General features: G+C 44.3%; 1 protein-coding gene across 1 annotated transcript in view; it reads left to right on the top strand.

The window, feature by feature from the left end:
- The first annotated feature begins 1202 nt into the window (after positions 1-1202).
- Positions 1203-13925, top strand: part of slc6a7 (solute carrier family 6 member 7) — a 54343-nt gene continuing 41620 nt past the window's right edge. Inside the window, exon 1 of the mRNA XM_080197755.1 lies at positions 1203-1437. Coding sequence (XP_080053881.1) covers positions 1354-1437 — 84 coding nt within the window. The 5' untranslated portion in view covers positions 1203-1353. The remainder of the gene's footprint in view (positions 1438-13925) is intronic.

Below are 13925 nucleotides of genomic sequence, written 5' to 3'. Positions count from 1 at the left end.
ATGAGGAGAATTATTCTACGCAGTGAGTTGTGGTCTAGAATGTGCTGGCCAAAGGGACAATGCAAGCAGATACAATAATATAAAAGAGGAAATATTTGCAGGGCTATGGGGAAGGATCAGGGGAATGGAACTAATTAGATAGCTCTTTCAAAGAACCAGTACAGGCATGATGGGCCAAGAAGTCTCCCTCTATTCTGCCTTGCTTCCTGGACACTATTAAGAAATAAGGAAGAAAAAGGAATTCAATGAAATAATCTTGAAGTGGTGTCTGTTATGGAAGCATGACAGTAATTTGCACACCTCAAGATCCCATAAACACAACTCAGAGCAATGACCTGTTATAGGGATTTTGCTTAATTTCTCTGCCCCCTTCATCCTCACTTCATTCTATTCATTCCATGCCAATCACAGAAAAGTCTTTTCTTCCTTCTCCAGCATCATTACCTCCAGATACCCCAAGGATCTGTCCTTATGACCCATCATCCTCATCCACCTCATTCATGATTCATGTGTTTGCTGATAACTGTCAGCTGTGTCTCTGGAATATATCAATCCCTCTGCTATCTGCCATATCTCTCTCAGTCCCTCTGCTACCTCTTGTGCTGTCACACTGTTTGTCTTGGATGATCTGATTTCCTTCACTTGCCCCTCAGGAAGACTGAAGTCATTGTCTTTGCTCTCACCATTTCCTTGCCACTGATTCCATTCCACTCCCTGCCCACTCCATGGCAGCAGACAGTGTACAACCCGTCCCCACAGTAATATCAGCCACCCCCCCCGGGCCCTGCTCTCCCTCAAAACACTGGCCCAGGGTTAGGATGAGGAATCTTTCACATTGAGCTGAAAGTGCAGATAGAGTCTTGTTTTATCCAAAAAACTCCCACAATACAGCATTCTCTCAATATTGACCTACTGACAGTACGGCACTCCCTCAATACTGCGTACAAGCCTGGATGTTGTTCAAGATCTCTGGTGTATTCTCCAGCTTTCCTCTGGTGAATTCAGGGGACGTACTGTGTTGCTTGTGTTTTGTAACTTTGCCCTACCGCCACAGAATTAAAATGTTCCACTGACAACAAACACTTAGCTGATCTGGAAGAGTTGGCGTGCAAGTAGCTCCACCCTCTGTCGCTCTGGATTATTATACCTGTGATAAACACAGTGGCCTCCAGGTGTTTTGTTACTGTCTCCATGGAGATAGGTGAAGGATCGTCTTACAGGTGAGACACAGTTGTTACTCTTCAGTGTTTGTGGCTGTCCGCACCTTGCCTCTCACTGTGGACTTTGCCTTCACTCCAGCTCCGACTTATTTATCTCTTGATGTCAACCAGGAACAACTTAAACCAGTTCTAAATGAAACTTCTAGAAAAATGGGCCATTTACATGAAGAACACAGACAGCATCAGTCAGGAAATAAAGCCATCTGGAAACCAGCAGGTGAGGTGGGCTCGGGGAAGTGGAGGGAGAGAGAGGCCGGGGGCATTTGGTAAATCTACGTTGAACCCTTTCCACTCCCAACAACTTCCTATCATTTCATGGATCGCTTGAAAACATGTCAGGAAGATCGAGTGTAAACGTATCGACAGAAGGATATTGGAACAGAAATGCCTTTGGTGGGAAATGGGTTAGATTAGTCCAATGACGGAAAGGGTAAGTATTTCATTACCCTGCGGCTATGGGCAATGCAGAGAGCTCAGGAGAGGAGGAGGAGGTGGGGCTTTGACAGAACTTTACCCCAAGCATTAGCTATTGTGTTCTAGTTGGTAATTGTAAAACCAGAGAGAGCATTAACTAGCTGTCGGATGGGCAGAGAGGAACCATCTGATGTTCAACTGTGTGCAAAAATGACTAGTATTTTTGATGGATTTTGGGGTTGGGGGAGCAGTGTGTAGTGGTGATGTCACTAGTAATCCGAGGCCCCAGGCTAGCGCTCTGGAGGCATGGGTTCAAATCCCACCACGGCAGCTGGTGGAATTTAAATTCAGTCAAATAAACCTGGAATTGAAAACCAGTCTCAGTAATGATTACCTTGAAACTATCATCAACAAACCCATCTGATTCACTTGTTCTCTCTGTGTCTGCTTGGATTTCCTCTGGGTGATCAGGTTTGCTCCCACAACCAAAAGATGTGCTGGTTAGGTTCATTGGCCATGTTAAATTCTCCCTCAGTGTACCCGAACAGGCGCCGGAGTGTGGCGACTAGGGGATTTTCACAGTAACTTCATTGCAGTGTTAATGTAAGCCGACTTGTGACACTAATAAATAATCTTTTAGAAAAATTCCTTTAGGAAAGGAAATCTGTCATCCTTACCCGCTAGGCCGACATGTGACTCCAGAGCCACAGCAATGTGGTTTGCCCCTAACTGCGCTCTGAAATAGCTGAGCAAGACCAAGGTGACTCATTTTGGTAGGACAAGCTTGAATGCGGACTACAGGGTCAATGTTAGGGTTCTGAGGAATGTGGAGGAACAGAGAGATCTTGGGGTTCATATCCACAGATCTCTGAAGGCTGCCACTCAAGTGGATAGAGCCATGAAGAAGGCTTATAGTGTGTTAGCGTTTATTAACAGGGATTTGAGTTTAAGAGCCATGGAGTTATGTCACAACTATACAGGACCTTGGTGAGACCACATTTGGAATATTGTGTTCAGTTCTGGTCACCTCACTATAAGAAGGATGTGGAAGCATTGGAGAGAGTGCAGAGAAGATTTACCAGGATGCTGCCTGATTTGGAGGGTAGGTCTTATGAGGAAAGGTTGAGGGAACTGGGGCTTTTCTCTTTAAAGGGGAGGAGGATGAGAGGCATAAGATGATGAGGGAGATAGGTAGAGTGGTCGTTCAGAGACTATTTCCTTGGGTGGATGTAGCTGTTACTAGGGGGCATAACTATAAGGTTCATGGTGGGAGATGTAGGAGGGATGTCTGAGGTATGTTCTTTACTCAGAGAGTGGTTGGGGTGTGGAATGCACTGCCTGCTGTGATAGAGGAATAGGACACTTTAGGAACTTTCAAGCGGTTATTGGACAGGCACATGGAGCACACCAGAATGATAGGGAGTGGGATAGCTTGATGTGTGCAGTTTTGGGCGCCGTACTTACGCAAGGATATTTTGGCCCTGGAGGGAGTGCAAAGGAGGTTTACTAGGCTGATACCGGAGTTGAGGGGATTGAGCTATGAGGAGAGGCTGAATAAACTAGGCTTGTACTCGTTAGAGTTTAGAAGAATGAGGGGAGATCTCATTGAGACGTATAAGATGATGAATGGGATGGATAGGATAGAGGTGGAGAGACTCTTCCCGCTCAAAAAAGACAGTAGGACTAGGGGGCACAGCCTCAAGATAAAGGGGAGGCGGTTTAGAACGGAGTTGAGGAGGAACTTCTTCACTCAAAGGGTGGTGAATCTCTGGAATTCTCTGCCCGTTGAAGTGGTGGAGGCTGCCTCGCTAAATATTTTTAAGAAGCAGGTTGATGGGTTCTTGATAAGAGAGGGGATTAAGGGTTATGGGGAGAGGGCGGGAAAGTGGAACTGAGCCACGACAGATCAGCCATGATCTTATTGAATGGCGGGGCAGGCTCGAAGGGCTAGATGGCCTACTCCTGCTCCTATTTCTTATGTTCTTATGTTCTTATGATCTTGGGTTCGGACATAGATTGGTGCAGCATCGAGGGCTGAAGGGCCTGTGCTGTGCTGTACTGTTCTATGTTCTATAAGACACTTGGTTCAAGGGCAATTAGGGATGGGCAACAAATGTGACACCCACATCCCAAGAAAGAATATTTAAAAATCGCCTTGGGATGACCAGTGACTGTGAAAGGTGCTATATAAATGCAGTTCTTTCTGATGTCTTGCCTAACTGATTGCCAGAAGATTGAGGAACTCTTTGGAGAAGGCAACTTTTCTCTCTTTGGCAGCACATCACTGGAAATGACTCCCACATTCTCTCTGATGGTATGACTCTGAACAGGTCTGCTCACTGCCTCTAGTCGTGCCTGAGCTTGACCAAGCTGATTGAATAAAACAATTATCTAATTTTTGATTACAAGTAGGAGAAGGCAGGTGATCTCCCAGCCACATCAGCAGATGCCTATAACATTGCTCACAAAAGAAAGATAGCATGTGACAGCAGGAAAGGAGGCCATTCAGCCCATTGTGTCCATGCCAGCTCTTTGAAAGAGCTATCTAATTAATCTCACTCCCTTGCTCTTTCTCCATATCCCAGTAAATGTTTCTGTAAGTATTTATCCAATTATCTTGTGAACGTTATTATTGAATCTGCTTCCACCACCCTTCCAGGCAGTGCCTTCCAGGTCACAGCAATGTGCTGTTAAGAAAGACGAGCATTTCTGTAGCAACTTTCACAACCTCGGGACATTCCTGAACATGTTGCAGTCAATCAAGTACTTTTCTGAAATGTAGTCATTTGCTGAAACGTGGCAGCCAATTAGCACACTGCAAAGTTTCACAAAAAAGAACGCGTTAGTGACCAGATAATATTTCTTTTTCCTGATGAGTAATCGTAGAATCCCACCCAAGCCCTATCCCCGTAATCCCACCTGTTTGCCCTGCTAGTCCTCCGACACTAAGGGACAAACTCAGTGCAAACGCTACACAGACAATTACCCGAGGCTGGAATTGAACCCAGTTCACTGGCGCTGTGAAGCAGCCATGTTAACCACTGGGCTACTTTACTGCCCAGATGTTGGTTGGTGAATAAATGTCAGCTTGGCCAGAAAACCTAAAGAAAATCCTGTACTTACACAACCTCAGGATGTCGCAAAGCGTCTCATAACCAGTGAAATACTTTTGAAGCGAGTTCACTGCTGTAATGTAGGTTAGAGGGGAGCCAATTTACACATAGTACAGCAAGATCCCACAAACACCCATGTGATAATGACCAGACAGTGATGTGTTTGAGGGATCACCATTGGCCAGGATAGTCAGAGAAAGCTCCCTGTTATTCCTCAAAATAGTGGCCACGGAATCTTTGACACCCACCTGATGTGACCCTATACTGTTACACTGAGATGTCTTTCAGATGTGACCTGAAACCAAGGCTCCGGTTTCTTGAGTTTTCCTTTGAAAAATTTGCAACAATCAAATGGTCAAATCGTGGGGGAACATCCAGGGCTTGTGGATCTGTGAATAGTGCTTTCAGCAGGGAAATAAGAGAGTTTGTCATCACAAAGAATTTGGTCGGTCGCTAAAAGTGAGATACTGGTTGATTCTTCTAAAATTGAATTGCGTCCGGCTCACGTGTGTACTGAGGGCACGATGGCACAGGCAGTTAGCACTGCTGCCTCACAGCGCCAGGGACCCGGGTTCAATTCCCAACTTGGAACATTGCGGAGTCTGCATGTTCTCCCCCTATTTGCATGGGTTTCCTCCCTCAGTCCGAAAGACGTGCTAGATAGGTACATTGGCCACGCTAAATTCTTCCTCAGTGTACCTGAACAGGTGCCAGAGTGCGGCAACTAGGGGATTTTCACAGTAACTCATTGCAATGTTAATGTAAGCCTACTTGTGACACTAATAAATAAACTTAAGCTTTAAATATTTAGGGTGCTGGGGCTTTGTTTGTCTGTCAGTGTTAATGTGCTGTCAGACTGGCTCAGTTTGCTGCTCCTTATCCTGTGACCTAAGGAGTTACTGGTTGCTGTAGGAGCTGAGAATGTCACCTGTACAAAACAGATAGAATTCACTTGTGGGAAAGTGTGAAGTCACCCAAATAGCAAGTAGCTAGGAACTGTGGAGGAACAGAGAGATCCAGGGTTCAAAGTAGTGAAATTATTAAAAAAAACCGTGGGCGAGGATAGAAAATAACCAAAAAGTCCAGTGGGATTTTGGCCTTGACGTTGAGGTCTGGAATACAAAGGGCTGGAACTGATGTTTCAATGACATCAAGCCCTGTTTGGAGCCCTGCTATAACTGGGACCACAATTCTCCTGAACTGAGACTAAGTGCGCACACCAGCAGGAAACCGGGGGGCATAGCACATATTCACTAGAATTATACCGGAGGCAAAATTAATTCAGGTGGATAGAAACTATTTCCTCTGGTGGTAGGAGGTGATTTATTTTGATTTGCTTTATTATTGTCATATGTATTAACATACAGTGAAAAGTATTGTTTCTTGCACGCTATACAGACATAGCATACCGTACATAGGGAAGGAAAGGAGAGAGGGCAGAATCTTAAAATTCAAGCCAGACCATTCAGGAGGATGTCAGTACTTGCTCACACAATGGGGAGTGGAAATCTCCAAATCTCTCTGCACCACCCCCATCTCAACTATGGAAGATTGGAGGCCAATTGAACCTTCGAGACTCAAATTGCTCGATTTTTGTTAGGCAAAACAATTAAAGGTTACAGAACCAAGACGGGAATGTGGAGTTAGGTGGCAGATCATCCTAGTCCCATTGAATAGTGAAATGGGCCGGAAGGGCTAAATTCCAATTCCTGTGTACAACGGCAGCCAGGTAGAATTGTACAATACCACCGTGCTCAAAGTGGTCATTTGGCCCAGTTATCAAAAAAATGCAAATGTCAATCCTCCACTGCCACCCAACATCCCCACAAATCATTCTATATGAGTCACAGCACAGGTAAACATCCTCCAGCCCTTCCTGGTCAAGAGCTGCCATCATTTTCAACTTTTCCCAAGTCAGTTTTGAATGGACCGTCAATGTGGACTGGGACACAACAAACATTGCAGGAATAATGGGGAAGCAGGATACAGAGTGAATGAGGAATTTAATGAAATTGGTGTAAGTAAAGAAACAGTATTGGGGAAATTAATGGGAGAAAATCTGAAGACCTTCCCCGGCCCTGACCCCCTGGGTCCCAGGTTTGGAAAGAGGCAGTTGCAGAGATAGTGGATGCATTGGTTTTGATCTTCCAGAATTTCTTAGACGCTGGAGCAATTCCCAAGGATTGGAAGGTAGCGAACATAATCCCACTATTTAAGAAAGAAGGAAGAGGAATTACAGGACAGTTAGCTGAACATTAATTTTAGGCACAATGCGAGAATCTATTAGGGGCAAGGGAAACAGTGAGATAGAGGTGATGTTGCAGGACTAGCAATCCAGAGGCTCAGGTCTGAGATCATCAATTCTAATCCAATTAACACATTTGGAATATAAAGATAGTCTCAGTAATGGTGACCATGCCAACTATCATTGATTGTTGTAAAAACCCATCCGGTTCAATAATGTCCTTTTAGGGAAGGAAATCTGCCATTCTTACCCAGTGTGGCTTACATGTGACTCCAGACCCGCAGCAATGTGGTTGACTCTTAAATGCCCTTTGGACTGGCCTAGCAAGGTCAGTTAGGGATGGGCAACAAATGCTGCCCTTGGCAGCAATCCCATGAAAGAATAAAAAGAAACCCTGGCAATGCTTCAAAATCTATATGTTAAGCAGAGTTAACACAGATTTAAGAAAAGGAAATTGTGTTTGACAAGTTTTGTAATCAGTAGGAACAAATGAACGTGGACAGGATGTTACCCTCTGTGGAGGAATCCAGAACTGTTTAAAAATCAGGGGTTGCCCATTTAAAACGAAGGCGAGGTGACATTTTTTTGCTCAGAGGGTTGTAAGTCTCTGGAACACTCTTCCTGAAAAGGTGCTGGAAGCAGAGTCTTTCAATATTTCTAAGGTAATGGTGGGTAGATTCTTGGTAAGCGAGGAGGTGAAAGGTTATGGAGGTAGGGGGCACATGTGACATTATCATCAGATCAGCCATGATGTTATTAAATGGTGGAACAGGCTTGAGGGGTTGAATGGCCTCCTCCTGCTCCTTGTTCATGTGTTCATTACAAGAAGTTGAACTCACTGCAGCTTCAGTAAATGTCTGAGAAAGAAGGACTTGCCTTTGTAGACTCATAGCATTCTTCAACATAGGCCATTCAGCCCTTCAAACATGTGCCAACTCTTTGAAAAAGGTATCCAATTATTAAGCACATGTTACAGAGCACTTAGAAAACCTGAACATCATTAAGCAAAATCAACCTGGGATTATGAAAGAGAAAAGATGCAGGACAGATCTGTTTGAGTTTTTTGTAACCAGTACCTGGCATGAAACCATGGATGTTGTGTATTTGGATCTTCAAAAACCATTCAATTTGATGCCTCACAAGAGATTAGCATACGAAGTTAGGACTTATGTGATTGTGGTAATATATTAGCATGGATTGAGGATTGGTAACTGGACCGAAAACAGGTAGGAATAAACAGGACACTTTTGGGTTGACAGGTTGTAACTAGTTGGGTGCTGGAAGGACCAGCATTTGGGCCTCAGCTATTTATAATTTATATTAATGATATAGGTGAAGGGACTGCTTGTAAAACTTGCTGACAATACAAAATTAGGTGGGAAAGTAAGCAGTGAAAAGGAGTTAAAGAGGCTACAGAAGAATAGAGACAGCTTGGCTGATGGGCAACAACAGGACAGATGGAATACAATGCAATTTATTCAGAAAAGATTTACTGAATGCTACCGGGACTTGATGGTTTGAGTTATAAGGAGAGGCTGGATAGACTGGAACTTTTTTTCTCTGGAACATAGGAGGCTGAGGGGTGATCTTATAGACATCTATAAAATAATGAGGGGCACAGATTAGCTGGATAGTCAATATCTTTTCCCAAAGGTAGGAGAGTCTAAAACTAGAGGGCATAGGTTTAAGGTGAGAGGGGAGACTTACAAAAGGGCCCAGAGGGGCAATATTTTTACTCAGATGGTGGTGAGTGTCTGGAAATTAAGTTGTAATTCCAGCAATGGCAGGAAGATTAGAAACGTTCACTTCAAATAAAACACCATGGAGCTTAAAAGATTTAAGTACTCACTGTGCATTTTTGGGTTAATCCTCAGCAAGTGTGTGGAATGAGTTGCCAGACGCAGTAGTAGAGGCAGGTTCAATTTTGTCTTTTAAAAAGCATTTAGAGAGTTACATGAGGAAGATCGGTATAGAGGGATATGGGCCAAATGCGGGCAATTGGGATTAGCTTAGTGGTAAAAACTGGGCAGCATGGACAATTTGGTCTGAAGGCTGGGCCAGCGACAGTTTCCCATCCCTAATTGCCCTTGAACTGAGTGTCCCACTTGGCCATTTCAGAGGGCAGTTGAGAGTCAACCACATTGCTGTGGCTCTGCAGTCACGTGTAGGCCAGCCCAGAAAGGGCAGCAGATTTCCTTCCCTGAAGGGCATTAGTGAACCAGATGGGTTTTTGCAATCAATGATAGTTGCATGGTCACTATTCCTGAGACTAACTTTATATTCCAGTTTGTTTTCTTTATTTGAATTTAAGTTGCACTAGTTACCATGGTGGGATTTGAACCCTTGCTGCCCCAGAGCATTAGCCTGGGCCTTGGATCATTAGTTAAGTGATAATATCACTACACCACCATCTGCCCATAAAGTGTGAAGTTATCCACTTTGATCGGAAACATTTTTTAAAAAGCAGAATACTTTTTGAATGGTGAAGGACTGGAAAATGTTCATATTCAGAGGAATTTGAGTGTCCTTGTCCTCTTCCGTTGTTCATCTGTTGAGGTAAGGATGGCCCGAGTTCCCGTCTCATCTGGATAGAGTTCTGAAGGCTATGCTTGCTTTGGAAATTCTTGCATGTGTCTCGTCATCAATTTAGACAGTCAGTCTGTGCAGCTGGGGTAAGTGAACTTATCCACGGCTAGCAGGGCCTGACTATGGACTGAAACCTTGGGCTCGGGATAGGACTTTCCTGGGGCAGGATGTACATCACTGCAGCTTTCTTTATCCTGGCCAGGAGGCCAAAGTTGTCTTATGTATTGGAGGACAATTCCAAGCTATATTGCATGTTCAACTCTGAACTGGCTGCCAAAGCACCAAAATAGGCAAACAGGAATTTGCAAACCATGTCCTGGGTCTTTGCCTGGATTTGGTGCAGATTGAGCAGCTTTGTATCCAAACTTTGGCTGATTTTGATGCCAAGATCAGCATCATGGAAGGTATTGGAGAGCATGGCAGAAAAAAAAACACATTAGAATTTAACCATTTATTGTTTGGAGAAGCTTTGCCTCATTGCCTTCACTCCTATTTCCAATTATTTTTACATCCTTCAATCCTTCCACCAGCGGGAACAGTTTCTCTCTAGCTACACTGTCCAGACCCTTCATGAATATCTCTATCAAATCTCCTCTCAGCCTTCTCTTCTCCAAGGAGAACAGCCCTAACTTCTCCAATCTATCCACATAACTAAAGTTTCTCATCCCTGGAACCATTCTCGTGAACTTTTTCTGCACTGTCTCTCTAATGCCTTCATATCCTTCCTAAAGTGTGGCACCCAGAACTGAACACAATACTCCAGCTGAGGTTGAACTAGTGTCTTATACAAGATCAACATCATCTCTTTGCTCTTGTACGCTATGCCCCTATTAATAAAGTCTAGAATACTAGGATATTTTATTCACTACTCTTTCCAGCTGTCCTGTCACCTTCAATGATGTGTTCACCAGTTCCCTCTGCTGCACCCCCTTTAGAATTGCACCCATTATTATACTGTCTCCCCATGTTTTTACCAAATTGAATCACTTCACGTTTCTCCACATTTAATTTCATCTGCCACTAGTCTGCCCATTTCACCAACTTCTTCATGTTCTTTGAAGTTCCAAACTATCCTCTCACAGTGGTTAGCGCTGCTGCCTCACAGCACCAGGGACCTGGCCTCAATGCCAACCTTGGGTCACTGTCTATGCAGAGTTTGAGTTTTGATTTGATTTATTTTTGTCACATGTATCAGTATACAGTGAAAAGTATTGTTTCTTGCATGCTATGCAAAGCATACTGTACAGAGAGAACGAAACAAGAGAGTTAAGAATGTAGTGTTACCAGGGTGTGGAGAAAGATCAATTTAAGATTAACACAGTGTGAGGTAGGGCGATTCAAAAGTCTGATGGCAGCAGGGAAGAAGCTCGTTTGCATGTTGGTCTCCCAGCTTACAAGCAAAAACTGAAGCAGGAGAATCCATCAAAGAGAGTTGTGCAATGTTGGTCTGAGGATTTGGATGAACTCCTATGGGGCTTGGAGTCAGTGGACTGGTCAATATTTAAAAACTCTGTGACCAGCCTGAACGAGTACACCAGTACAGTAACTGACTTCATTAGTAAGTGTGTAGAAGACTGTGTGCCAAAGAAGCAAATCTGTGTGTTCCCCAGCCGGAAACCATGGATGAACAGGGAGAGATATCCATTACCTTCTGAAGTCCAGGTCTGAGGTGTTCACGTCAGGTGACACTATCCGTACAAGAAAGCCAGATATATTCTAAGGAGATCCATCAAAGATGCCAAAAGACAATCCTGGACCAAGTTAGAATCCCAGGCTAGCCACACAGACTCACGCTGACAATGGCAAGATCTGCAAGACATAACACATTCCAAGATGAAGGCATGTAAAATCACCGGCTCCAATGCACCCCTCCCCAATGAGCTCAAAGCATTTTATGCCCATTTTGAGAAGAGGTCAGCAAGAGCATGCCATCCACCCTGGAAGCCCTGGATGAACCTGTATCTGAGTTCACCATTGCAGGTGTCAGGGCAGCTTTCTCCAAGGTCAATCCACGGAAAGCAACTGGCCCGGATGGGATACCCGGACGTGCACTCAGATCCTGCATGGATCAGCTGGCGGGGGTATTCACAGCCATCTTCAACCTCTCTTTACAACAATCTGAGCTCCCTATCTGCTTCAAGAAGACAACCATCACCCCGGTACCTAAGAAAAACCAAGCAGTGTGCCTTAATGACTATCAGCCGGTGGCTCTGACATCCATCATTATGAAGTGCTTCGAAAGGCTAATCATAGCACGAATCAATTCCAGTCTCCTGGACTACCTGGATCCACTGCAGTTTGCCTACCACCACAACAGGTCCATAGCAGACGCATCTCCCTGGACCTGCGCTCAACCTTGGAACACCTAGATAACAAAGACACCTATGTCAGACTCCTATTTATTGACTACAGCTCAGCCTTCAACACCATTATTCCCACAAAATTCATCTCCAAACTCGGTGGCCTGGGCCTCAGCACCTCCCTCTGAGACTGGATCCTGAGCTTCCTAACTCACAGACCACAATCAGTAAGGATAGGCAACAACACCTCCTCCATCATCCTCAACACCGGTGCCCCACAAAGCTGTGTTCTCAGCCCCTTACTATACTCCTTATACACCTGTGACTGTGTGGTCAAATTCACCTCCAATTCGATTTTCAGGTTTTACTGACGACACTACCGTAGTGGGTCAGATCTCAAACAATGATGAGTCAGAGTACAGGAATGAGATAGAGAATCTGGTGAACTGGTGCGGCAACAATAATCTCTCTCTCAATGTCAACAAAACGAAGGAGATTGTCATCGACTTCAGGAAGCATAAAGAAGAACATATCCCTGTCTGCATCAATGGGGATGAAGTAGAAAGGGTTGAGAGCTTTTAGGTTCGAGTTTTTTAGGTTCCAGATCACCAGCTGGTCTGGTTCTGGTCCCCCAGTGCTGACACTATAGATAAGAAAGCCCACTAACCCTTCTACTTTCTCAGAAGACTAAGGAAATTTGGCATGTCAGCTGTGACTCTCACTAACTTTTACAGATGCACCATTGAAAGCATTTTTTCTAGTTGTGTCACAGCTTGGTATGGGCTCCTACTCTGCCCAAGGCCGCAAGGAACTACAAAACATCATGAATGTCGCCCAATCCATCATGCAAACCAGCCTCCCATCCATTGACTCTGTCTACACTTCCCACTGCCTCGGCAAAGCAGCCAGCATAATTAAGGATCCCATGCACCCCAGACATTCTCTCTCCCACCTTCTTCCATCGGGAAAAAGATTCAAAAGTCTGAGGTCACGACTTAAGAACAGCTTCTTCCCTGCTGCTGTCAGACATTTGAATGGATCTACCTTGCATTAAGTTGATCCTTCTCTACACCCTAGCTACGACTGTAACACTTCATACTGCTCTCATTTCCTTCTTATAAACGCTCTGTTTAGCATGCAGGAAACCATACTTTTCATGGTATGTGAATACATGTGACAATAATAAATCAAATCAAAAATGTTCTCCCTGTGTCTGTATGGATTTCCTCTGGGTGCTCCGGATTCTTCTCATAATGTGTAGGTTGGTGTGTTAACCATGGTGGACATGCAGAGTTGCAGGGAAAGGGTGAAGGAAAGGGCCTGGATAGGATGCTCTTTTGGAGAGTCAGTGCAGACTTGATGGGCCGAATGGCAGCCCTCACTGCACTGTAGGGATTCTGTGGTTCACAATGCTTCCAAATTTTGTATCATCCACAGATTCAGTAATTGTGCTCTGCCCCAGGATCCAGCTCATTAATATATATCCGAAAAGCAAGGGTCCCAACACTGAACCCTGGGTAACTACACTACACACTTTCCTCCATCAGTCACTATTCTCTCTTTGCTGTCACTCAGCCAATTCCACATCCACGTTGCTGCTGTCACTTTCATTCCATGAGTTAGAACTTTTCTCACAAGTCTGTTGTGTGACACTGTATCAAGTGCCTTTTGAAAGTCCACGTATACCACATCTAAAGCATTACCCTTATTGACCCTCTTTGTTACCTCCTCAAAAACTCCCAACAAATCAGTTAAATGTGATTTTCAGTTAATTAACTCAGATTTATCCATGCCACTATTAATTTTGCCCAGAATTATTCCTCTTCTTACCACCTTTTTATTATTTATATGCCTGTCAGAGACTTTGGAATTTAATTTTATGTTGGCTGCCATCTCTCTTCATATTTTCTTTGCTACTTGTATTTGTTTTTCACTTCCCCTTTGAACCCTTTATATTCAGCCTGGTTCTCCATTGTATGAACATACAAATTAGGAGCAGGGAATAGGCCACTCAGTCCCTCGAGCCTGTTCAGCCTTTCAATTGGAT

The sequence above is a fragment of the Carcharhinus amblyrhynchos genome, chromosome 10 (assembly GCF_965287045.1).
Source record: "Carcharhinus amblyrhynchos chromosome 10, sCarAmb.v2.hapA, whole genome shotgun sequence".
Taxonomy (NCBI): domain Eukaryota; kingdom Metazoa; phylum Chordata; class Chondrichthyes; order Carcharhiniformes; family Carcharhinidae; genus Carcharhinus; species Carcharhinus amblyrhynchos.
The sequence above is the reverse complement of the archived record's forward strand: the minus strand, read 5'-3'. Positions and strand labels throughout refer to the sequence as shown.